The 27,114-nt window shown below is 39.7% G+C and overlaps 1 protein-coding gene across 3 annotated transcripts in view; it reads left to right on the top strand.

The window, feature by feature from the left end:
• The first annotated feature begins 15,157 nt into the window (after window positions 1-15,157).
• The window catches only part of LOC101175170 (glutamate receptor ionotropic, NMDA 1), an 87,737-nt gene continuing 75,780 nt past the window's right edge, over window positions 15,158-27,114 (top strand). Inside the window, exons 1-2 of one of the 3 annotated variants that reach the window (XM_011479595.3) lie at window positions 15,158-15,596; window positions 23,966-24,222. In XM_011479595.3, coding sequence (XP_011477897.1) covers window position 15,596; window positions 23,966-24,222 — 258 coding nt within the window. In that variant the 5' untranslated portion in view covers window positions 15,158-15,595. The remainder of the gene's footprint in view (window positions 15,597-23,965; window positions 24,223-27,114) is intronic. The other 2 variants (XM_011479596.3, XM_011479597.3) reach the window with 2 other exon arrangements.

Consider the following 27,114-nt stretch of genomic DNA (forward strand, 5'->3'; position numbering starts at 1 on the left):
AGAACCTCAGAGTGCTTTACATAAATAATAACAAAAATAAAAAATTGATTTAAAAAAGCGTGTCAATGCTCACTGGTTTTTTCCTGAGACTTCAGGGAAATTTTTTTGGCACTAGAATTTGGAATTGAAGATTCAGACACCTTTAGAAACATGGTGAACGCCCTATGTAGTGCACTGACCGGGAAGTAGTGAGAGAATTCAGACACAACCGGAGTGTAACCCTTGTGCTATCCCAGGCACTTTACCATTGGGAATTGGGTCATCTAGACCCACTAGACACTGTTGCTGAACCATTTTTCTTCAATGATTTGTGATCTTCACTGGTGTCCATGGATTACATGAAATCTTTCCACCTTTATCCACCTTTGTCATGGTAGGGAGAACAAGTCAATGTAAGGGTGGGGTCATCTAAGTTAGCACAAGGGTTAACCTGAGATCAAAAGCAGGATAATTTATAAAAATAAAGCACAGCTGAAGAAGGAAATGAGTGGATGTGATTGTGATGAACTAACAGAGCACTGACACTTTCATACTTCAGAGAGTTTTAAGAATGTAGATGTCATGTCTAGGGCAAAAATAAGGTATCAGATCAAAAAAAAAAACCGTTTAATCTCACAGTGATGCTGAAAAGTCCAACTGATGTGCCACTTCTCCTCTGTCTTCTCAGATTGTGATTCTCTAAAATAATTGCACTTTGTGTCCAACAGGTTTGGTTCACTGCAAGTGAATTTTATTAACTTCATCCCTTTATTTCACATATAAAGATGACACATCTCTCAAACTGAATTTTATTGACAGACATTTGTCCATCTCTTTATGGAGTGATTGGTTCATAAGGAAGACATCACTCCAATAAAAATGTTGTTGTTGGTATTTGAAACATATTCTTATGGGACATATATAAAATGATTTAAGATAAAAAATGCATATCTGAGTGTTTTTTTGTCCAAATTGTGGTGAATCAGGAGCACGGGGAAAATATGCAGTTTGAAAACGTTCTCAGTTTTGACATCGAAACTCAAATTGACACACACACTGACAGTTATATTGAAAATGAGTAGTCAACCAACGAAGAAATGAATGAGAAAGACTGATTGCAATCAATTTATCAAAAAGAAGGAAATGATAAACCAAGTCAAATGCTTCAGAGAGGTCTATAAAAAAGATGATGACTGTGCACGTGTGATTATCAAAGTTGTAATAAATGCCTTTGGTAAATTTAATAAGAGCAGTAGTTGAAGAAAACCTGACTATTGAGAAAGGATATCATTTGAAGCAAGAAAGTTGGATAATTGAGTAAAAAATAATTGTTTCAAAAGCTTTAGCAACACTGTTGATGATTAAAATGGAATGATAAGTATTCAAATTGCAACACCTTTATGTAATGGAATTACTTTGGCGTATTTCCATGTAAGTGGAATCACACAAGTAGAAAGGGACAGATTAAGAAGTTTAACAAGTGGAGTGGATAAAGCGGAAGATGCTAATTTGATTAACTTGGTCTCAATATCATCAGGACCGGAATCGCTACTAAAAGACAGCTTACTTATGGCCCTATCTGCTGGACTAACTCATTTAAACACAAAAAACCATTTGATGTTTGGGAATTGTAATTTGTTTCAGAGAGATAGACAGGATTGAACCACGGGTGATTGGGGGAAATGTTTGCTGAAGGCATTTGAAATTTAAAGTACATCATTGACAATTTCTTCATTGATTATCATATTATATAAAGTGCTAGCAGATGCATGACTTAATGTATTGATTTTTCTCCAGAATTGTTTTGGGTTCTTGAAGTCATTAGCTAAACAATTGCTATAGCAATTTGCTTTAGCGTTTCCTGTCTAAGTCGTACACATATAACGCAGGCATTCTACAGAGTTCTACAGACTACATCCCAGGTAGTTTAGAGTGTTTATGTTCACACTAAGCTCTTTCCCTATGTCTATAAAGCTTAATAAGGTCACCATTCACCCAAGGTTAATGATGTCCTTTAACCTCAACAGAGATCCAAGGTCGTGTCTATCAATAACTTGATTCAGTTTTGAGTAGAAAAGGTTCAAAGCAGCTTCAGTATCGGGTATAAAATTCAGTTTTTACCAATTTATCATTTGCAGATCCTGAAAAAATAAATGTGTGTTCAAAAATGCAGTACTATGAATTTTCATAAATATAGAAGGTTTATGAGGGGCTGCTATTTTCCATTTGCAGTAATTGATTGAATGATCACTAAGGCTGTCAGAAAGGACTCCAGATGAGGCAGTTTTATTTGGGTGAGTAACTTCCAATCAAGAAGAGATTGAGAGTTGGAAAAAGTTCAGCTGAATCTGAGGGGTCAGACCAAAATCGAAATCAAATCTCTAAACAAAATCAATCCCTTGGATATGCCTAAAATGAAATTGTAGATAAAATACTGAATCAACCTTTCGAGAAGAAGGAGGACGATGTCTTGCCAATTATTATTTTCTTAATAGTGTGCAAGAGAACTCAAATGAAGGTTCCTTCAAGCAATGCAAGTTTCACTTTAGGAATAATTCATCTAAATTTAACTTATGACAAAATCTAGCTACTTCCCCACCCCTGTAACCGCTGTCATCCGTGTACAGACCAACAATTCTAAGTTTAATAGAAGAGTCTGTGATGGTTCGGAGAGCCATGTTTCTCTAAGTTTGGTCAATTTTAGGAAGTAAGCTTAATCTGCAAACTGCGCTGTGCTGCAGCTGGGACACACTCGGCTTTTTGTGGTACGCGAGAGGTGTCCACTGCTGAAAACCTACCCAAAGCCTCTGGGAGAGAGGATTCATGATTTTTTTTTGATACAAAGACTATATGTGCCCGGTGTACGAAGTGCTGGATGAAAGCTTGGAGGACTTTATAGGGAAGAGGTCTTTCCCATCGGCTTACCTGTGTCAGATCAGAGCTATCGCTCGGCAGATGCTGGAAGCTCTGAACGGCCTTGAAAGCATCAACGTCTTGCATGGAGACATCAAACCAGACATCATGTTTGACAACCAACTCATAAACCCCCTCAAGTTAAAACTCATTGACTTCGGTTTGGCCACTGACACCGAAGAACTAAACAATCCACAATCAGAGGCTTAGTGTAGCTGCTGGGTTTACCTGAGGATGACCTTTTCCACTATGGAAAGTTCACACATGACTTTTTCACCAATGAGGAGGAATCCAGTCAACCCGGCTTGAGGCTCAACACGCCATCTGAATACAGTGAAGCCATGGGGGAGGTGGTGAAAGGACTGAATGAAATCCCAGACCTTGATGCCATGGCTGAGTTTCATCATGACACCTTTCCTCTGTACGAGGAGGACGACCATCATGTCTTCTTAGACCTTCTAAAGAGCATGCTGGCCGTCGATCCTCACCAAGCAATTACATCAAGTTCAGCCCTCGCTCATGACTCATATCCATGGGACACCTCTCAAGAGAAAGAATGGCCTCTCATGCTGCCTTAGCAAAACACGCGATGACGGAAGCTGGGATCAACATAGTGGGAGAGAGGTTTCCAGAGACTTTTACTTATGTTGTGAGGAAGGAAGGAAACACGTGTAGAACAGAGGGGGACATTTTCCAGCGACCCCAACACACAGTTTTTGGATGCTACACCTGAATTTCATTGTACATTGTACTGAGCCTCACTCAGTGCGAAGTGCTGTTTGTGCCACTCTTCCTGCATTACCGAATGTTATATCAAGACCTGATCTTCTGTTTCCTGACCCTGTTTCTGACTCTGTTTGCCTGCCGCCTGCTCGAACTCTCGTCTGGACCTTGACTATTCTCTTAATTCCTCTGATGCACACATGCTCACTATTGACCCCTGCCTGCCTGGGCCCGATTTAGCATAGTGGACTTTTAGCTGAGCTAATAAACCTTTTGCAATTAGATCCAGCGGTCTGCCTGTTTTGTAGTAGTAAATGTTTGCTTTAAAAAGTTTACAAGGAAAAATTTTTTTTTGTTGCAGAGAAATTGGATGGACATCACAATGCTCAAAATTCTTGCATATTTTGGTGTCCTTTTTTGTTAATATACCGCTTCATTTCAATAACTTTGTTTTCAAGAAAGCGTAACTTTTTCTATGTAAAATTACAACTCTCTGAATCATTTATTTATGATTTTATTCTTGCAAATGTCTTTTTCTAAAAACCACACAACCTTCTTCTCATAAATTGAGACTTTATTTGCATAAATGTAGGCATCCATCCATCCATCCATCCATCCATCCATCCATCCATCCATCCATCCATCCATCCATCCATCCATCCATCCATCCATCCATCCATGATCTTAACCAGCCCTTTTGGAGGTGCCAGAGCCTAACCTGGTTACTGTTTGGCGAAAGCGAGGTACACCCTGGACGGGTCGTCAGCTTGTCGCAGGGCATCTGCTTGACTTATTTTGAATAATAACCTAAAATAAACCTCCTACTCTTTGACATGTCTTTAGATAGGACATCATTGTAATTCACACTGCAAACTGAGGGTGGCAGCATTGTGTAATTGTTTTAACACTTCAGTTTTGCAATATTGGGTTCAGATGTGTGCACACTGCAGGAGAAGTGCACCAGAACCTGTGAGTGTGCTGACTCCAGCCTGTTGAGTGGATCCGCCTCTGCTCGTTCCACCACAGGCCTTTTGGGTATAGAGGAATTGCACTTGACACCAGAGATTGGTTGCTTCACCCCCTGCACCATGTCTGCCCCTGATGTAATAGCTCACCCACATTTAGTTATATTACAAAGAATCAAGATTTCCGTATTTGCTCTATGATAAACCTGGCTAGCAGGTTTTCTAAAACCAGAATATTATTATTCCCAGAGGAAAAATATAAAGCTTGATTTTCGAGACTGCTCATTTCCTTCATGAGTTTACAGAATCAGAGCCAATAACGTATAAAATTATAATTTTAGGTAGATGTCAACCAAGAAAGCATAACATAGAATTGTCTCCAACCCCAAATCTCTAAAGGCCTTTAGCCGAGGGAGCAGATCAGTGATCAACAAGGCGTGCAGTTAGAGAGCTAAGCGCGCGATGGTGACCGTGGTATGTTAGTGGGTCGCATTTGTGCACATTGTGTTCCCTTGAGTCTAGATTCCCTGGTTTGGTAACACTTGTCATGATCTTAAAACTGTGCAGAAATGCCTCTTGGTACTTTTGCTTTTACCTCATTTTCCTCGCACCATCATGTTTAGGCAACCGGGGGCTCAATTATGGTGCAGTGTGCAATTTTAGAAGTAATTTAAATGTCAGACTTTAAATGCTTCTTTTTTCAAATGTCCTGCATGAACTCAGGCCAAAATTGAAAACTATAGTTAAAAATATTTCATCTAAAATTATTGACAAAGATTTTGGTCAGAGCTGTTAGATACAGCTTATTCTTTCAGAGTATTTGTATAACAGGCACTTATTTTCACATTGAAAACATAACAGTTGTTTTTATATTTAGAAATTATAGTACAAGTACCATCTATACCACACTATAAGGCACACTTAAAAGCCTTAATTTAAAAAACAACAACAACAATGCACCTTATAATATGGAGCACCTAATATATGGAGTAATTTAGGTTGTGTTGACTGATGTATACGTGGTTTTTAGAGACACATAGTGCTCTGTCAAAATGTCAGTCCTTTTTTTTAGTTGCAAACAAGGTTGGGTGTTATTGTGAATACGCTAACATGTAGTAGCATCGGGCTGTGTTTTTTTACATGTTAAAATCATGGTTGGGAGTAAGCGTAGTCACATTTGTTTTAGCGGTCTCAGTCTGTTTTTTTACGAGTTGCAAAAAACGTTGGGAGTTGCAGGTATTCTAAATACGCAAACACAGGTATGGGTTCAAGTTGAATTAAACATTATTTATCTTACAGCGAGAAATTCACCCATCATGACAGCTCAAAGTAAAAAAGACAAATCACAGTATGACTACAGCCCACAAGATATCAGATAGAACAAACAAAAAAGTAAATAGATAAATAATTGTGCATGATAATAATAATTGGGTCTTCATGCATTAAATTGTGAGGAGAATGTCCAAGCGGGGGAGGGGAATGAAGGCATCTCTAACATTTGCATACAGTAAATCCAGCGTCTTTTTCTCACTTGTCTGGATCATTATGTACTGGACGAATGTGGGGAGGATGGCAGAGGGGGGGGGGGCGTGATTGAAGCCCCCGCTGATGAGCAGAAGGGACTACGGGTGGCGCGTCTGCATCCTGAAAACTCCTTCACATACACCTAGTCTCCTGCTTTTCTTTTTTCCACTCTCCGCCTCACATCTAAAGAAATCACTGAGTCGGGCGTCAGTCTGTTCAGCCATGTCTCCGTGAAAGACATGAGGCTACACTCCCGCTGTAGATGGGTCAGTGCCATCAGGTCATCATTTTTTTGCGGGGAAGGAACGAATGTTGCCTAAAATAATGGATGCTATAAATGGCTTGTACCCTTGTTTCCTCTCGTGGAGCTTTCGTCCGTACCTGCAGCCTCTTCGTTTCCTCTGTATTTTCTTGGGAGTCTCTGGTTTCTCTGCGTAGAGAAGGGCAGGGAGAGAGGGGCAGAGTTGCGCAAGGCCAACAACTGATTCCCGGTGTAAACATCAGAGCTGCTGCTGAAACCGTTGGGCTCCCCAGGAGAGGCTCAGAAAAATGCTTTAAAAAAAAAGGCAAAAAACCAAATACAAGAACTACAAAAGTAGTCTCCCCAAAGCACACCTACAACATAAACAAGGTAAAAATAGGGCTTTAAAGGGCGGAGTTGTCATGACCCACAGCTCAGACAACAGAATGCTTCTAACATGGCTAACATGTAGCATGTTACAAATAAGTTCTATAAGTTACTATGAACGCAGTAAATACAGTCTGACGGACTTACTACTGACTTAATGTACCTTGTTGTTCAGTGCACCTTATATGAGTCATAAATTCAAAAACAGACCATTCATTGACGGTGCACCTCATAATCCAGTGCGCCTTAGAGTGTAGAAAATATGGTAATTAGATCGGTTCCACAGGTAATCTATGGTTGCAGGAAAAGCAGCTTGACATGCAACAATTTGTGACAAACAGCTTTGAAAGCTAGAGTCCCCACAGTGTGAGTGTGTAAGCAAAAGTATGTCCCCACAACATCAGTAACACGGTCACACATGCACACACACACAAATGCCCACACACACACACACACTGGGAAACCCAGTAACACCAACCCCTCGGGGACAAATTGGTTTATAAAGTCGTCCCAGCATGCATCTGTCCATGCACTTCGCAACAATGTTGGCCAGAGGATGTGAGACTGTTCCTGTGTGTGTTGGTGTGTGTGTGTTTGTGTGGATGCAGTGGCCTGGAATGTGAAGAGAAGCCTCCTCATGATTCCCAACACCAGAGAGGAAAATAATACACTGAGGTTATACACGTCCTACTTCAAGTTCACAGCTGAAATCCAAGGAGATACTGGTGACATCGCAACGGAGGAGGAGCTTTTTTTTAATCAGGATTTCACTGAGCCTCAGTGTGTGTTTCTATGGACTCATGCCCCTGAACAATGCAAAGATGGAACTGTAACTTCTCCTGAAGTGACAAGCTGTCCTCCTGCAGCATCAGACGTTACCGCTAACCTGAGGCAGGTGGACAGAGCTTTTTCATGGAACCAAATCTAGGTCCAGCGTGTTAGCACACATTGTCAGTCTGTGAGTGTTGTTGTTTATTATAAGTCACATCTGGAGCGAGACACGAGGTAATGAGGTTCTGGAGATGCTTGTTGCCGTGGCAACCCTGTTTGAGGGTCCAGAGCTGCATCCCCAGTTGCCGTGCCAACCCTTCTCTAACGGCTGGCTTCGAGCGGTGATGTGATTTAAAAAAGGGAGCTGAGTGTGACAGGTTGATCTTTTTTATTTATTTATTTTGCTGCTACAGCCTGGTTTACAGTGTCCTTACACACATACACACACACATACATTGAGTTTTATCACAGCTGGATGCTGAAACCCATTAAGAGCATCAACAGTGAACTGCCAACATGATTATCTGAGTAAAGCTGTAAATAGAACAAAGTCATTGGGACACAGTAAATTTGTTTGTTTGTTCTGTGAGCAGTTTTGACATCTAAATACCACTCTAGATAAAAAACGAGTCCATATAAATGTTGAAGTAAATTCAGTTTATTTAACAAGAATTAATCCACAAAGAAGATATCAGCGTATAATTTAAATCAAATGTATTCTTTTGATCAACACAATTCTTTTTAGGCTAAATTATTTTTGCATCCACACAATGAAAAACTATTGCTGTTCCTTCACAGGACTGCATGATAGGTTTTCTTATCACAAATGATGACTGAGAGGAGCGTTCCCTAAACTAAGAGATATGTCGGGTTGTATGTTCTATCTCTACAAGGCAAAAGATCGTGATGGGGGTTTGAAGTATGAAGGAGTGGTTTGATCAGAAAAGCTTTAAAGACCCACTCCGATGAAAATTGTGTTTTTAACATGTTTTTGCTGCATTTTTATTTTAAATAAGGACATATGTAAAGAAAATTTGGATTTAAATAGCATTTCTGCTATTTAACTCAAGTCTTTGTGATTCAGGAGCAGATAAAAAGCTGTTTGAAAAAGCTTGTAGCTCCCTGCTCCGCTTCGTTTTGATGCATCCACTGGTAGACAAATAGATCCTTGTACTTTTTTTTTTCCTCGTCTGAGCTGGCATCTGGCTCCAAACTGTACGGCTGGATAGCTCCCATAATGCTCGTCATTTTTGTTGCTCCGTTAATGTTAGTTTAGGGTAGTGTGAAAGTTATGGAGTTGATTCAGTCTCAATAATCAGAGATGACACGGTAAATTATGAGACTCCCTTCACGCTGCAGGTCAATTAATGTCACCGTTGGCCAATCGAATGGCCCCTTAGACTTTCTCCAGCTTTCACACTGATGTCCGAACTAAAGGTGCACAGCACACAAGCATGGCGGAAAAGTTTTAAAGTCCTGGAGATGCAAAAGCCCCCTAGTTAGGAATAACAAAATCAGTCTTGTAACTCTGTTCTAACTTTAGGGGTAACACAACAGGCCAGTTGGAGGCGGACTCTCAGCCCAGATTTGAAGAATGGAGAGAAAAAAATGGGGGGGCTGAATTGATCTGTGATTGACAGGGAGGTTGGCATGAGGTAACGTAGTCATGCTGCATTTTTAATATGGAGAGTGGTACAAAGTGATGCCAGTTTCTCCTCAGAATTTCTGTGGAAGTTGAAGACTTTTCTCCTCCACCTTCTCATGATCCAGACCGAAGGGACCCGCTGTCTGAGTGCTAAAAGGACGCCAGCAGCATGGCTAATAAGGATAGAGTATTAGCAAACTATCCTGAGTGAAACATCACCAAGAGACACATCATCAGGAGACAGTTCGCTGGATTCAATGTCAAATGCATTCAACCACCGTTGCTTTGCTTCCCAGTCTACTGGAAAGTTGCAAAAGCCAGTAATTTTTGACGACCGATGGCAATAAACCTACGAGCCATGCTAAAGCTAACACGCTAACGACCGTCCGGCACAGAATCAAAGATGGGCGGGGCTTTTTGTCACATGTGTGGAAGGTGGAGAAAGTCTAAGGGGCCATTCGATTGGCTGAAAGCGAACACGCCTGCTTTACTGATGAGTTTGATTGAATGATTCATTAGCCCATGGTGACATTAATTGACCTGCAGCGTGAAGGGGGTCTCAAAATTCACCGTAGAAAAATCTCTCACAAATGTGGGGAGATTCACAAATGAGAGTGGGTTTGTGAATGCACATTATGCAATATGCACAAACTGTAAGTTCATATTACAAGTGTACCTAGTAATGATGTTTGTGAAGCATCTATTGTGCATTTCTGAAAAATGTATTGTGAATTTCTGAAAAATGTATTGTGTTTTTGTGAAACACAGTGTGCACATTTGTGAGAAACACTTATTGTGCATGTGTGAAACATTCAGTGGGCATGTGTGAAACACAACGTGTGTGTTTGTGAAACACAGGGTGTGCATTTGTGAAACACAACGTGTGCATTTCCAAATTAATATTGCACGTTTGCGTAAAATTACAATTGTGAATCAGAGCGTGTGCATTTGTGAAACACGTTGTGTGCATCTCTGAATATTGAGACTGAATTAACTCCATAGAAAGTGTGCAAACAGAGGGCTCTCAGCCGCAGAGAGGGGAAAGGGGCAGACCTGTCTTATACCAACAGTCTCGCCCAGAACTTAGCGAAGAATTGGTTTTGGCTAAAAACTCCAAAATCATTATTAAAAGTCCACTGGGAAAACTTTAACAATACAGCAAAATATGATTGGAGTGGGTTTTAAACTTTAATAAATGACACAAGCCTTGTAAACTCTAAAACGGAACTAAACTAAACCCAGAAAAGACTTGAAACCACTTAGAACATAGAGCAATAAAACAGGAGACAAGGAGGAAGAAAATTGGGCTCTTTGAGTTAATTGATTATCAGAAAACAGCCATGCAAAAATCTCAAATGTAACCTGTTGTGACTGTGACTGGAGATAACACAAACCCAAGAAAGAATGACTTAGCAACAAAACATGACCTGAGATAGAAATAAAACAGAACAATAGTAAAAAAAAACAAAAAAAAAACCCAATCATCAAACAAATTAAACCTTTTCTCAGTCCCTGTAGGTCTTCCAGAACTCAAATCAACATCAGGCAGTGTTTCCAAATAAGGTCACTGAGACATGTGTAGAGAAAAGGCGAAGTCTGGATTGTGAACAAGCACAAATATGTTCTTTGAAATAAAATAAAAACATAGTGGTATAGATCTGCTGCCCTTTTTTTTACAGGAAGCAAAAACGTCATGTAAAATGTGCTCTTTGTAAAACATGAACTCTTGATGGCATCGTTCTAGAAGGAAAAAAGTACCTCAGGGCAGTTTGAATTCTTGAAGCAGGGACGGAGTGGAAGATTAACGTATCTCAGACTGACCAGTCACAGTGCTTTGCTACTATTGATCTTTTAATTGCTCTGAGCATTTTGAAACCATGGTAACCACATCATGGATGAAATACGATGATAGGATACACGACTGTAAATGTTGCTTCTAAATGGTGATGTCTTCGTCCAAGTGAAATGTTCGACTATAAAAGGGATTTATGAATGTTTTGGTGGATTACCTTATGCAGTCGGTCATAAAATGTGTACTAAACAAATGTAATCCATCCAGCTTGATGCAGTCTGTACTTTGTCTACAAGTGGATGCATCAGAATGGAGTGGAACATGTAGCTACAAAAGGCATTTCTTAATCTGCTCCTGATTCACAGTAATTTGAATAAATAAATATTCAGAAATGCCATTTTACTTTTAAATTTCTTTATATATGTCCTCCATCATCAGAAAAATGCTACAAGAACATGTTAAAAACATGAAAACCATATTTTCATCTTAGTGGGTCTTTACAACTATGGTTTCAGTGATGTGGAGCCGCTAACACTTTTAGGAGAAGTTTTAGCCAGATGGTGAAGAACAGCAGTCTAACCTTGAAGCTACAAATGCATGAACTCGTTTCTTGAGACTGCTCACTGATGAGCTGGAATCTATCAGATAAACAGGACCTAAACTAGCTTAAAGGCCCACTCAGCTGAAAATTGTGTCTTCTGTATTCTTCTGATGATGACTGATACTTGTAACTCTTGTGCTATCCTAAGGACTTTACCGTTGGGAGTTGGGTCATCTAGACCCACTAGACAGTGCTCTGAACAATTTTTCTTCAATGATTTGTGATCTTCACTGGAGTCCATGGATTACATGAAATCTTTCCACCTTCATCCACCTTTGTCATGGTAGGAATAACAGGTCAAAGTAAGGGTGGGGGTTAAAGAAAATTCAACTTAAATTTAATTTCTGAATATTTCTTTATTCAAATCGTTGTGAATCAGGAGCAGACAAAAAAATAGCATTGGATAAAACTTGTAGGTGGGATGTAGAACCTACAGTTGGCGGGCCACAAGCTCCCTGATCTGCTTCTTCTTGATTCATCACCTGCAGACAAATAGATCCATGTACTTTCTTTGTTTTACTTGTCTCAGTTGGCATCTGTTTATAACTGTACGATTTAATACCTCCAATATTTCTCACCATTTTTGTTGCTCTGCTAATGTTAACTTTAGGTTATGAGGGTTGTAAGCAAGTGGGACAGAGTGTGAACAAAGAAAAATGATGGGAAGTATTAGCAGGCTTACTATGTGCCAATGGTTCCACCAACAACTCTAAGGTGAATTTCTAATGAACTACTTCCGTTCTGCAGAAACTATGTCCTAGAAAGTGACAAAACTTTTTAAATTTTTGATAAAAACGTCATAATCACAATTAAAGACCACTGTGAACGATTTAACAAAAAAAATCAAAGGATTATCAGAGTGGAGCGCAGGTGTGTCTTTCAAGGGTCCTAATGAAAAAGGAACGTGCCATTGATGTGCATGTGGTAAGTGTACTGTGAATCATTTGTAAGGATAACATGAGTGTGTGACACTGTGACACTGTCGTATTGTGGCCCATAGCCACAATACGACAGTGAGCAAATGTTGCAAGCATAGGGTGTGCAAATTATACCTAGGTGCCCATGGGATGTCCATATAAGTTACAATCTTTCTAACAGTTAGGTTGCTTTCAAGAAAGATGCAAGGGGACACACAAGAAGACACACTTATCACATGAACAGTGCTAATGGGCTCCTTGCACAGGGTTTGGGGGGAGGTTGAAAAAATTTGGTATGACGGGCCTGCATCTCACCTACTTCACCTTTACACACCCTGTAGAGAACACCCTGTTGTATATGTATTCACTACGACCTCTCACCCGCAGAATGGTCATAGAAAAAATGTGGATGAACATTTTCGTTCAACAGGTTCACTGAGTTGTCTAGGACCTTGATATTTCATGTTGACCACATGTGAGACCCCCTACAGGTTTACTCATTTTTCAGCCAGTATCTACCCGTAAAGAGGAGCAACATAATTGCTGAAATATTTAAGAAAATATAAACCATTATTTGAGGAAATGAGTAGATCAGACAGTTATAGAGTTGAGGTTATAATGGAAGTGAATTGTGTAGGCTGTCATCATCAACATTTTTTTTAATTTTAAGGTTACCTACCATCTGTGTTTAATACTAAATCAGTCAAAATAAGGAGCCAGGAAGACGATACACAAGCAGTAAGGTTTCCATTTTTAAATAGAATAAATTATTATCAGATATTAAAAGGACTTGATTGACTATAAATTCAGTTTGGCTGACTAGGCTTCTAGTTTATTTATCTTACGGTGTGTCTGACGTGTGTAGATGGGCCAAAGCCTAGTTTGGTGAACTTTCACATCTCACTAAATCTCCCCTGATGTGCTTCTCCAAAGGTTTTGTCAGGATTTCCATTACTGCCTTGTCATTTTGACCCTTTTATCCCACATTTTTCCTGTCCAGTCATCCACTCACCTGCAGCAAATATATTTACCACCATTTTCACTCTATTTGGGACAGGTTTTTTGGTGCTTTCACAGTCTTCTTTATGACAAACCTTCAAGTTTCCAACCCATTTATGGACTTCAAACTCCACGATTAAATCCAAACATTCTGATCTAAATCTCACTGTTGTTTGGCTTTGGATACTTTAGGTTCTAGATTTTCTTACCCTATGTGTTTTGTGTGTTTTGACCCTGAGGTTTGTCAAGAGAAACAACAGAAGAGACGAGCTGCAAGAGAAAATTGATTTGTTTGTGGATCTTGGGGTGTGTCTCTACAACAATCAAAGACAATAAAAGATAAGACACAGAGCATTCAAAGATATCGATGTTATAAACTCTATGTTTCTCTGTCCAAGGATTGAACCCCAATCCACATGGAGCTGTTACTCCTTTTGGTCAAGATATTAGTAGAAGTTCAGAGGCAGAAACTCGCCATCTTCTCATTCCCGAACCACAGGAAGTCAGAAGGGAGAAGATCTCATTAGACTGTCCTCACTCAGGATTTTCCTGTAGATTTAAATTTGGTTGTCAATTTGTGTTTATTTTTTAGTTGGTTTCATATTTCGCCTTCAACTGTCATCATTGTGCATCACCATGTCGCTGAGTTTAAATTGTTGTGTAATTTTAGACTGCACGATGCTACGATTAAGCCGGGCACATGACGCGTGTTCTTGAACGCACATTTAGCGGTGTTCACACTAGACTGTTGCTACCTGATACTAGCGCATGGTCTCAAAGTTGGAAGAGGGTTGATGCAAAATACTGAAGCGGGCCAAAATCTTGTGAATCTTGCTCCAGGCTTTTTCTATCACAGCTCTATTTTGATATATGAAATATTTTGTCATTTAATTCCAAACAGGCACAAATGTGTCAATGTTAATTTCTCCTCCATGACCAATTTTCATACGATTGGCACTTCTGTCAATTAAACGCGGGTTTGAGCCCGAAAACGGTCATAAAATGTGTGTAGCTACGCATGAACACAAGTGCCCAAAATGTACATGTAAATGTGTTTACTTTTCATTAAAGGTGGCTACTTGAATGCAAGTTGTCGAGGGCGGTGTGAATGTAGCTTGACGCTGGTGATCAGAGTGTCTGTGGGCGTCATGCGACCCTTTGACCTTCTGACTGAAAACAAAAGCTTTGTTCCTATGCCATCACAGAGATGAACTGAACTTCAGACATTTCCTATTCATCAGTGCAGTATTCATAAAAACTGTGGATTAGTCATTAGCATGTGTGCGTGCTTACATGTAAATAAATGAGTACACATCCTTGATTGCTGTGTGAATGAATGGGTTGAACAAGAATTTCTATGATGATCATACTTTGTTGTGCAGATGACAAAGCTGTTGCTGATCACAGTTTGGTTGCATCACTTTATTAATTTGCAACATTTCGTCTTTATTGCAGCTTTCTTGTGTCTTTCCCATCATGATCAAATTGTTGCAGAATCTCAGGTTCTACTGCAGAGCTTTAAAGGTTCGAAGCCCCGAAGCTCCTTCAGCAGAAGTTCAGGAGCTGGAGGCTCCATTAGACCCGCAGAGGTGAAGCCTCAAACAAATGAACGGATTCATGATGAGCACTGTGAGGCACGGTGATCACGTGACACGCATCCTTAAACGCGGAGTCGTTCCCGCGCCGCGCTCCGCCAGTCGCGCGCCTGCACTCATCTCTCGTGCCGGAGCGCGCGAACGAACACGGGAGCGCGCGCCACCGATCCAAGGACAGAGCGGCGGGCTCGCGGGTATCAGGTCACCTGAAGTCCTCGAGCATCGCCGGCGCGTCCACACGCGCCGCGCGGCACCGTACCTGCTCGGTCCAGCAGACGAGAACCGAACCCTCATCGCGCTCCGGTGAGAATCAACAGGACACCCTGCGTGGGTCCAGGTTCAGGTCCGACAGGGAGCACGACCGGAACCTCTCTCATCTCAGACAGGTGTCAGCGAACCCAACGACATCAGATCCACCATCCAGAGAAAATAAACGGAACCAGACGCAGGGAGCCGAACCAGGTGGGGACAGATCAACAGGAGACCGATCGAGAGAGGCATTCCAAAGCCCTCCGTGACTGACTTGGAACCAGGACCTGAAGCAGTAAGTGTCATTTTTTTCAAAATCAAGCAGAACCATCAGAACACAGAATCTGTAAAGTAACTGAGTATATTTACTCTGATATCTGAGCGAACACAACCATGAGTCCAGCTGTTGTCTGTGATCTCATCAGTCATTTCTCTCCATCACTTTACGTTTGTGCGTTTTTGTGTCCTTGTTCTGACTGGGATCCAAAGGTTCTGGTTCCAGTTTGACCCTAAAGCTTCAGGCCCATTTTTCCTTCAGCAGAGATGAAACCTGTCAAGTTTGTTTTCATCTGATACATTGAAAATGATCACAAATATAGGAGGATTTCTTTGAGTTGAGATGATAATCATTTGTATAAAAGAAACAAAAATAAAACATAAATATAATAATCTAAATTAACACTGATGATGTATAGTACACAAATACCAATACACTCCCAATACACAAATAGGCTAATAATTATATTAATTATATATATATATATATATATATATATATATATATATATATATATATATATATATATATATATATATATATATATATTACCCTCCTATTATTACCCTCTGCACCCAAGCGCGGGTCCTCTGCCAGAAGAAGCCTGGGAGCTTGGGGGTCCTGAGCAGTATCTTAGCTGTTCCTGTTCTTTTCTGGAATGAGAGGTCTGAGGTCTTTCCAGGTATCTATTGTAGCCACTCCTCCAGCTTGGGTGTTACTGCCCCGAGTGCTCCAATGACCCCAGGCACCACTGTCACCTTCACTATCCAGGCTTTTCTCCAGTTCTTCTCTGGTATTTTTCCAGTTTCTCATGTTCATTCATGTTCATGATGTTTTTTGTCACTTGGTACCGCCACATCCACCAAAACGGCTTTCCTCTGTTCTTTACCCACCAATATAATGTCTGGTTGGTTCCCCATCTCCATCCTGTCAGTCTGGATCTGGAAAGTGTGGCGGCAGTGGCTCAGGCGGTTGAGCAGGTTGTCCAATGATCGAAGGGTCGGCGGTTCGATCTCCGCTCCCCCCATTACCCCCCCCCCCCCCCCCCCCCCCCCCAGGCAAGACACTTCACCCTCCTTGCCTCCAGTGTAGCTCTACTGGTGTGTGAACACGTACAATAGTCCTGTTGATGGTCAGAGGGGTAGGTGCAAACTGGCAGCCAGGCCTCTCTCAGCCTGCCCCAGGGCAGCTGTGGCTACATCAGTAGTTACCATCACCAAGTACGACTGAGTAGTAAATGAATAATGGACACACTGTAAGCAATTTGAGGGTCTGGAAAAGCACAGATAAATCCAATCCATTATGAGGTACATAAACACTTATCAGAGTACCTTCTTAGCCGTCTTCTTGCCAGCATGTCTCCACCGAAGGAAAAAGTGTTGAGCCCGATGTTGATACAGATATTAAAAATTGGTGAGCGAAATATAAAGTTTCAATAAGTACACTTTCCCGATAGGGACAATGCGTAGGACTTCCAGAATATCTGCCTCTAGTTGCTTTGCCCCACCCTCGTGATTCCTGACCAAAGGGTTAAGAGATCTTTAGTTAAATGCTTTTGTTTACAAGCCTTAGTCCGGAACAGGAAAGTCCACCTGACGGCAGTCTGAATACAGACCAAATGCAAGGCTCAGGACTGTTCCGGACCAAATTAAGCAGACTGGATCCGGAACAACAGATTGTTCCAGTCTGAATACAAAGTGAATACAAAGTGTCCCTGGTGACATCTCTGATGTTAAAGGGTTAAAGCACCACACAGTTTCAGTGTCAGAGGAAAAATACTGAAAAGGAAAAACATTTTAGTGGGAAAATAAACATGTTGCAGAGGCATTCCTGGGTTCTTTCATACAAATAGCTAAAAAACAGGAATGTTTACAGGAATGCCCACTTTAAAAACTGTTGCAGGTTTGCAGTTTGGGTTCAATAAAAAGCTTATTTAAAAACTGGAAGGAAAACAAAAAAGTTTTCCTGCTGCAGCCATTTATCTGGAAAAAAAAGTACCACAAATACAACAACCAAAACAGAAACTGCCCTTAAAAAAATTACAACTCATTTACTCATAAGAGAAATCAAGTTTGTTAAAACATTTAACAGATCAGCCAATAATTACATTAATTATCAGTAGCAAACCGAAATATAAAAGCTATTTTAAACATGTTTTTGATAGTCCTTGTCAGTTTTCCAACATTATTATCTCTTAATTTTGGTTCTCTGATGCTCCAAATTTAATCTAAATTTCTTTGAATTTCTAATCTGGAATAAAAAAAACTGGTTTGGTTTTAGACTTCCTGACTGTAGGGGAATACGTTCATTTCCCAAATGACGTGGCCGGACGTGGAGCGTGCTTTTACTGCTCCTCTATACACATCTGCTTTTGACAGCTGCCATCTTCAGGTTTCTACAAAGCTGGGTAATAAAACAGATGTAGTAAGGTTGAGACACGCCTTTTCTTCCCCAATTTGAAATTATGGACAAACCAGGAATGTGATGCACTTTAAAAAAGCACTAAACACGGGTTATTGCACACCCATCTAGCCTATGGTGTTCACACAGGATCAGCATTGAGGGGCTTTGTCTTGTTTTGCTACTGTTTTGCTTGTTTTGCTACACTACATCACCTACAGTTGGAAGAGGCTTAGTGCAAAACAGAGTGAATCTTGCTCTAGGCTGTTTCTTTCACAGCTCTATTACGCTATATGGGAGACTTGGTGTCATATAATTCCAGTCGGACAAAAATTGCTATTATTAATTTCTCATTTATGATCTGTTTGCAAATGGTTGGCACTTCAGTGGATGAAAGGAGACGCCATCCATTACCAAATATGAGTCCATGATTGGTCAAAGTTTGACCTGGTGAAACTTGCGTTCTAAGGTGTTGGACATAGAGCCTGAAAAACTGTCCTAAAAATGTGTGTAGCTACCGTGAATGTTAGAATTTTGAATAGAATTATGCCTGAAACGTGCAAATATGCACTTTTAGATAGACTTTTCATTGGAAGGGATCACTTGAACGTTTCATTGGCGAAGGCGTTGGGAACGTTGCTTGACACAAACCAGAAAGTAGCGCATGTTGCAGTTCCTCCAAAAACGTCTGGGGGCAGGTTGCAGAAGAGATTAATCTAAAATTGTCTCCATTAGAATGAACGAACTATGAATTCATTTAGTTGGAGTCATAACTGTCATTTAACTTCTACTCCAACTGTCTGTACTGTAAAAACACTGAAACGTTTGATTGTATTTAACTACTATATACTACTGACATTTTAAGTTTTAATGTTGTTCAAATTAAAATTTCAAATGTGTCAGACATTCAAACAAAGAACTAAATGCTCATGAAATATTTAGTGGATACGGAGAGACGTGATCCAATAACCATGTCGCCCTCAACTGTACGAAATCATCTGTAAATGAGATAAAAGCTTTTTGTGAGCCCCCAGAGGAGTCGAAAAGTTTTTTGGAACTGAATTGAAATGCTAACAATCCAATCACATGAATCATTTAGACTTTAGACTAAAAAAAAAGCTGCTGCCCCTCAGACGGGTGAGAACTGGAGTCTCTGTAACTTTATGACAAGAGTCTGAAGATGCTGTCATGGCAACAGAAATGATTGCGGGCCCTTACGAAACACTTCTGTAATCATCTAGTGACATTCATTTATTCTAGAACCAGGTTATTGATCAGCTGACCTTTCAGGTTCTTAAGCTACAGGTTCTCTTCAGAATGGTCCATAACAAGTTGCTGCTCTGCGGGTGAAAAGTCGGCTCTTTTTTCCATTTTAAATCAGAATCCATATGATTCTGAGGTTTTGGGTTGATGCCAACTCAACCCCAGGAGGAACTCAGCTGTTTCTTATTCAGTTCTAGCAAACAATAAGCCACAATAAACAAAGTCAAATAAAAATAAAAAATCTCAGAAAAAAATGAGTCTTTACTTTAGCAAGATTTCTTTATAATGAGGTAAAAAACCAAACCCTATAAATTAAGAGTTAAATCCATGTAAAAGTATGAAAGTCTGTAGGTTGAAAAGAAAAATTTGACTTTGAATATTTTCCTCAGTATAAAAAAAAACAACTTGATCATATTTTTTTAACATTTTTTAAAATAATAAAGAAATGTCCAGAAATGAATAAAAGCAAGAATTAAAACAAAATATGCAAAAAAGTTTTCAAAAGGGAACACAAATCTTCTTTCACTTTCGGCTTCTCCCATCAGGGGTCGCCACAGCGAAACAACCCTCCCACTAGGATGAGTCGCATGGTTAACTTGGCAATGTTTTACGCCGGATGCCCTTCCTGACGCAACCCTCTCAATTCAACCGGGCTTGGGACCGGCACAGCAGCAGAGAAGGGAATAGGGAGCAGCCCGGAATCGAACCCAGGTTTCACAGACGGAAGGCACCAAAACATTATTCGAGCTTTGAAAAATCCCTACATTTTACTGTTTTACCTTTCTCGGTAATATAATTTGAAGAAAATGTATACAATATTTTTTGGACCATAAGTCTCTCTTGAGTATAAGTTGCAAATGCCCCAAAAAAAAGAAAAAAAAGCCTAATAAAGTAGAAAAAAAATCATATATAGGTCGCGCTGGTGGTATAGGTGGCACCTTTGTGAGAAATGAATTTTACAGAATACGGGAACAAGAATGGACATTTGATCTTGAAAGGCGAATCCTAATAACAAAACAGATAACAATAATAGACTAAATATCTGCATATTTCATTACCGTAACCGTATTTAGCTTTATGAAACATAGTAGTAGTCAAGTATATTAGTGCCACATATGGACAATTATTCAGATAACCATAAAGAAGATGCTCACAAGTCAGCTAAACTCTTTAAATAACTAAATCTGTTGACTTCTTTATCATTTGTGTTGCTTTGAAACAATTGTGCCAAGCCCTGTGTAAAGGCTGTGTCACACAGCTGCTACGTACAGTTTGATACTTTTATTGATCCCACAATGGGGAAATTCTACTCTGCATTTTGACCCATCCCCTGGGGGAGTGGTGAGCTGCAGCCTAACCGCGCTCGGGAGGCAGTAGCTTTAAAGGTCTTGCCTAAGGGCCCTCACTGGGTGATGTTCATTGCTCGCCTTTGATGTGATAATTGACCCAGTACCATTGTTTATCTCCCTCTGGGAATCGAACCCTGGATTCCTGCATTCTAGCCTCTCACCTTACCAACCGAGCTACCCAGCCGCCACATTTTGCCCATTTCCACGTGATTTATGTAATTAATAAGTGTTTCTGTTGAGGGTTTCGGCCGATGGGTCTTACAGTTTTTCTCAGTCTCTTTAGTACATTTCTCAGATCAGAATGAAATTCCCAAAACTATTTGTTCAATCTTTACATCATGATGTCACTTGTGCACATCATATAAGCCAGGGGTGTCAAACTCATTTTCACTGAGGGCCACATCGGCATAGTGGCTGTCCTCAAAGGGCCAGATATAACTTATACATGTAACTAAATGTAATGAAAAATAAATGTAACTACTCCTCAATGTTAAATAACTCATTTATTGATTTATTATAACTTTTTTAAAGTGACAATTACAGTTGCATAAAAACATATGTTTGCTTGTTACTCTAACATAAATCCTTTTACATTTGATTCTGTCAGGTTAGGTTATATGGACAGTGTTTAAGTCCTAATGTTTAGTTGCCAAATCCGATATTTCAATTTCAGTTCCCCCTAGATATGAATAAATACACACCAATTTTTATTTTAAGAAATTAAAAACTTTTATGCTCTCGTGACATCTTCTCAGAATATTATATATTGCCCAGTAATAAACAGACTGCAGACACTTTGTCACCTTTCCGGTAGCCGTGAGCCTGACACCCATGAAGAACACGGGGCAGGAGGCTCCGCCTTTATTTATACAGACACGTAACTTTGCGCTGCACAAAATAGTTCCCAAACAAAACATGTAGTGATATTCATCAAAATCTAACAATGCGCGTTCATGTTTGGTGTTACAGAGTGAAGGATAACAGTAATACCCCCCCCCCCCCCCAACACAAAATCCTCCGGCGGGTGGCCGTGTCGAGCACTCAAGAACGCACGCAGCGTGTAATGGAAATTAATACAATGGAAATTAATAATTAGAACGCAATAAATTTGTCGTATTTCCTTGCTAGACGGAAACTTCGGTTGTAGAATGAGGATGTGTGCTTCTGAAAGCGCGCGCTTGTGTGTGTAAAGGGAGCCGTGTGCCACGGGCAGCAGAGGCAGTGAGAGCGCGCGCCGACAAGAGACAGTGAAAGGCGCGGTGGGAGAGAAGGAGAGAACAGTGAAAGAAAGAAGGAAAGTCTGAACACAGGACTAGCAGAAAAAGTAAATTATCAGCAAAGATGAATGCGTTTAATGTGTTTATTATAGTTCCAATCACGCACCATATGCTGAACTTTCAAAAAAAAAAAAAAAAAGTGCGGTGATGAGGTCATTGTCACAGCCCTACTCGCGGGCCACATAAAATGACATGGCGGGCCACATTTCGCCCGCGGCCCTTGAGTTTGACACATGTGATGTAAGCAGTTTCTCACTTCTTTGAACAAGTTGCAATTGCTTTGGTACATCCATGCAAATGATTTTGTACAATTCTCTGCTCTTTGCTACATTATCAATTGTTTATGTCATGTTGATCAAAATGTATTATATAGTTCACTGTGCAATAGTCTTACTCCTCAAAACACCTAGTCATTAGTTCATCGTATAAGTCATTAACTGCAAAATGGTTGACCAAGTTGTCATAATGTGACAAACATATTTCACTGCATTGCAAGAGAGGATATTCGCTGTGATGTGGATGAGAATTTGTGGCCTAACATACAGGAACGACAAGAGGTGTAGGAAGACCACACCAATTCCTACTGCACTGCCTGGACTGTTGTACAGAATGTTGTCCTATCTTTTTTTTCCCTTTGTGTTACTGTTTGCAGTGGTTTTTTTCTATGTTGGTATGACATGGTCTGTCAACAAATTACAATATGAACAATAAAAGTGTAAATGTGAATCTTGTCCAGTCTCTTGCAATCAAACAAAAAAGGTGTAACTTACATTTTACATAATTGTCATCAAAACTTTAGCCATAGTTTACATCAGAACCTCCCTCTAAAGTACACACTTATATTGACAACATGACTAAGTCATTTGACTGTCTTGTTCGTAGACAATGACACAAGGACTTGACATTCTGATGGCACTGACATGTTCAATGACATAAAGACTTAGTTTGAGAGATGAACTAAAGATTTTAAAGAAGTTACAGGCTTTTGCAAGAAATCCATCGTCTTTTGCTGTTTGTACAAATTGTCTTGAGAAATGCAGACACGTATTTGCAAACTTCAATTCTGACCTGAGAATTGTACTAAAGCGACTGAGAAAAACTGTAAGACTGAGCTGTGTTTTTTCTTCTGTGTTGCTGTCCGTAATTACTGATACACACACCTACAGTGCCCTCTAGTAGTTGTTAGTGGTAAAATAACAAACACATAAGGTTGTTTATTTGAAGAAAAAAATAAAAACACGTATAAGTTGCAGCTGATTATGTCAACGCCCAGCCAAACTATGGAAAAAACCCAACTCATACTCCAAAAAATACAGTGCATAAGAATTTAGTTGTGGACACAAATGAGCATATCATGTTTTTTTATAATTTAGACTTAGGAAAGATTTTGTTTTAAACATCATAAAGTCTGAATTGAAAAAAAAAATCTTCAAAGTGTGCTGAATGGGTCCAGACGGTGTTATTGTTGGGTCCTAACCCGTTTCCCATTTGAGGTCCCACTTAGCCCCCCGTCTCTTTGTGGCACAATCACCGATAAATTAGCTTCACAGAGCGCCTTTCAAACAAGTTATTAGATGAAATAGATGATTTCTATCTGTAAAGCGAAACATATCTTTTTAACTTTAAAGGGACAATTTAATGTCTTCTTTTTTTTCTTTTTTTTGTGGGGTGGTAAAATAAGTTGTTTTTTTATCTTCTAATGTGTTTGATATGATTCAGTTATGTTTTATTTTGATCTATTATTCCTTTTTTTCTTTTAATTGTATTGTATATATACAGTATTATGTATCTGTGGTGGTGCTTATTTTTATTGTACAAAAATATAATCCAATTCTAATGATAAAAAAATGAAGGAAACAATCAAATCTTCTGTCCATTTTGTGTTGGAATTCATTTTAGTACCAAACAAAGATACATTTTTTATCTGGTTATTTCCAGATCACATTACGTCTTCATGTGGAGTATTTAGCATTTGTTTTGAAATGTGGTGAAGTGTGAACTGAGTTTTTTTTTGGCAACAATAATGTAATTCCTGCAGAGTGTGGAAGTCCTTTTCTTCAGTCTGACAGTTCCTCCTCTCCTTACTCTCTCTTTTCAGTGGAGTTGCGCAGCGTGCTCCTGCTGGCGGTGCTGCACTGCTGCTCGGTGGCGCTGTGCGGCTGCGAGCCCCGCCTGGTCAACGTCGGCGCCGTCCTGAGTCAGAAGCGCTATGAGCAGGTGTTCAAGGAGGCGGTGAGTCAGGCCAACGCGCTCTACGGCAAGGACAAGTTCAAGATGAACGCCATCTCTGTCACACACAAACCCAACGCCATTCAGATGGCGCTGTCCGTCTGCGAGGACCTGATCTCCAACCAGGTGAGATCACATGACTCAGGCCTTCACTTGCACCCTTTAGACTTCCCTTTTGATCCATTTACCCCCATTTTTCTAGCAGATTTAATGTTTATTCTTCTCCTTTTTTAAAGCTTTTTCCAGTTTTTAGGCTTTTCTTTCCCATAAATGTAAAATATTTTCTACATTTTATTTTTAAACACTCGGAAAAGTTCTAGAAGTTTTCTTAAAACAAAAGTTGATCAAACTGACTTAAGAGTTCAGGTGAATTGTTTGAGTTTACCTATTGGCACAATGGGAGCAGAAATTCACAATTGAAGTTGTTGATTAAGACGACCAAGTCCAAAGGGTTACAACAATACTGTGTTCGCACCGGCGTCTGCAACAGGTGTTCAAGAGGCCTCTTCCATTAAAAAGTATATGTAAACCCGTGTTTCTAGCTTCCACATTCAAAACTCATGAGGCGTCATTATGCAAATTGTCAAGTCAGTTTTCCGACTCTACGTACAAGTCGCTCAGCCACTGAGTGGGCATTGAAAGTCAAACCAGGTTGAACTTTGACCAATCAAGGACTCGCATTTTGTCGTGACGTATGGATGGCGTCCCTTTTATTCACAGAAGTGCCAACCGTTTGCATATTGACCATGGAGGCGAAATGAATTGTTGCAGTTCAGCCGGAATTATCCGACAGAAAAAGCTTGGAGCAAGATTTCCCAGACTGGCACCGCTTTGACATTTCGCACCAAACCTCTGCCAACTGTAGGGATGAGCGCTAGCTAGCGTTAAGGTAGTCTTGTGATTCAATTCAATTCAATTTTATTAGGATAGCCCAAATTCACTTTCACATTGAACTTTCGGTGAGTGGTTTGTATGTAGAGCAGATTTCAAAACTTGCATAGCAACGCTATGTTTTGAACGCGGAAACGCGAGTTAACGGACGTTTACATAGACTTTCACTGAAAGCGGTCGCTTGAATGCGAATTTCTGTGGCCGGTGTGAATGCAGCTATAAGCTAAAAGCGTGTTCAAGAACCGGCGTCCAGTGTGCTCTTGAATGCGCGACACGTGTGAATTCAGCATAAGACCTCCAGAAAACTGCCTAGAACATCACATGCTGCAGAAAGGCTTCATCCCCCTGCGGAGATCATGGAGTGAAGGAGTTAAAAATTATGCAGGAACAGGATTTTTCAGCTGTTGGTCGTATTAAATATTTGAATCTTGGAAAGTCTCAGTAGAAGTGCTCCAGGAAAATGAGAGGCTGTCATGTTGTTCCACTCTCCTTAAGCTGACTGCATAAATTTATAATGCTGCTCCCTTTGAGTAAGCCCCTCGCTTCTCTGGTGAAGGCAGAGCTTCTTCCTGATCCAGTGGCTTCTGTCTTCTGCTGCATTCGCACAGATAAAACCGAATTTTTGAATCTGTACAGCTTAATATTTGTTATGTTTTTAAGTCCTTTGAACATGAATAAAGAAAGCTATAAATAAAAGTGACATTTTCAGAGCTAGTTAGGCCATAAGGTTGTTTTAACCTATTTAAAAATGTTTTTAAACCTCTAATCTATGTTTTTATTTTTTCAAACAATTCTGCAAGATTGTGACAACACATGATTTAGTGACTTTTCATTTCTTATTATTTTAGTCATTACGCTTTATAGCTTTGTTTTACATAATTAATGCACATTTTTCAGTAAATATGAGGTTTAGTATCAAATTTGAGTACTGCGTTCTGGTAACAATAATATCGTTAAAGTTTCTGGTCCAAACATAAGAGATATTTATTAAAGAACATTGTTTTAATTGTCAATGTAAAGGAATTTTATTTTTGAGCTGAAACTCAAGTAAAAGCAAAGAGCGAGACCAACCCTGCAAACATTAGATAGTGAAAAAAATGACAAAACGTTAAAGAAAACCCCATGATGCCGATGCTTGATTTCAAAACGTCTTTATAAACATGTTAAGTGAAAAAGGTGGTACATGGATGCATCGGAATGAAGCGGAGCGGGGAGCTTGTGTTCGTAACTCTTTTAATCCTTTTCGTGTGTCATTTTTGTGTCTCCTCCTGACTCACAACATTTTTAATGAAGAGATTTTCCGAAATGTAATCTTAATTATCTTTTTATAATTCCTCCATCATCACAAAAATGCTACAAAAACATGTTAAAAACACCATTTTCATTGGAGTGGCTCTTTAAACTAAAATAAACCGTAACATTTCCTTCATTTCTATTCTTTTATATGCTACTCTTTTTTTATTTAAACAATTCCACACTTTTTAAGCCGGTTTTACATGTTGACACTTAGTAAAACTTTTTTATTCTTTTGACGCTTCATTAGGTAAACTTGTAGTCTTTCAACTTTTAGCTTCTTCTGCACATTCATAAAGTAACTTTACATTCAGAGCTTTCACCTTCACGACTTTCTCGTTCTTTCTTTGGATCAATCATAGAGCTGCTTTAAAAATGTCAGTAATTCATTTGAAAACACGAATTTATGGTCATTTTTGTTGACAAAGCTTTTCACTTTTTTAGGAATAATTTTTTATATTTTATACGATGACCTACCCTGTATTGCTATTTAACCCTGAACTCGGATTTCAGTTAAATTTGTTCACTTCTTTCAAAATACATTATGTCTAATGTATGTCTATGGGTTTTAATTATTTTATTTTGAAGTATTTCGAGCTGTCTTACCACCTCTATTACTGCATCGCTAACCCGAACAAACCGCCTCTCTTCTTCCGAGTTGTAAGGGGGCGTGGCTGCCTCCAGGCTTCGTTTCACGTCCGTTCAGCTTTTTTTAAATTTTTTTTCTAACTTGTCCTGTTCAACAGCTGGGCAGGCAGATGAGAACTGAGGGCCTCTTGTGTTGGACATATTTAACTTTAACAACAGGGGTTATTAATCTTCAGACAAACCAGA

This window comes from Oryzias latipes, chromosome 9, assembly GCF_002234675.1.
Source record: "Oryzias latipes chromosome 9, ASM223467v1".
NCBI lineage: Eukaryota > Metazoa > Chordata > Actinopteri > Beloniformes > Adrianichthyidae > Oryzias > Oryzias latipes.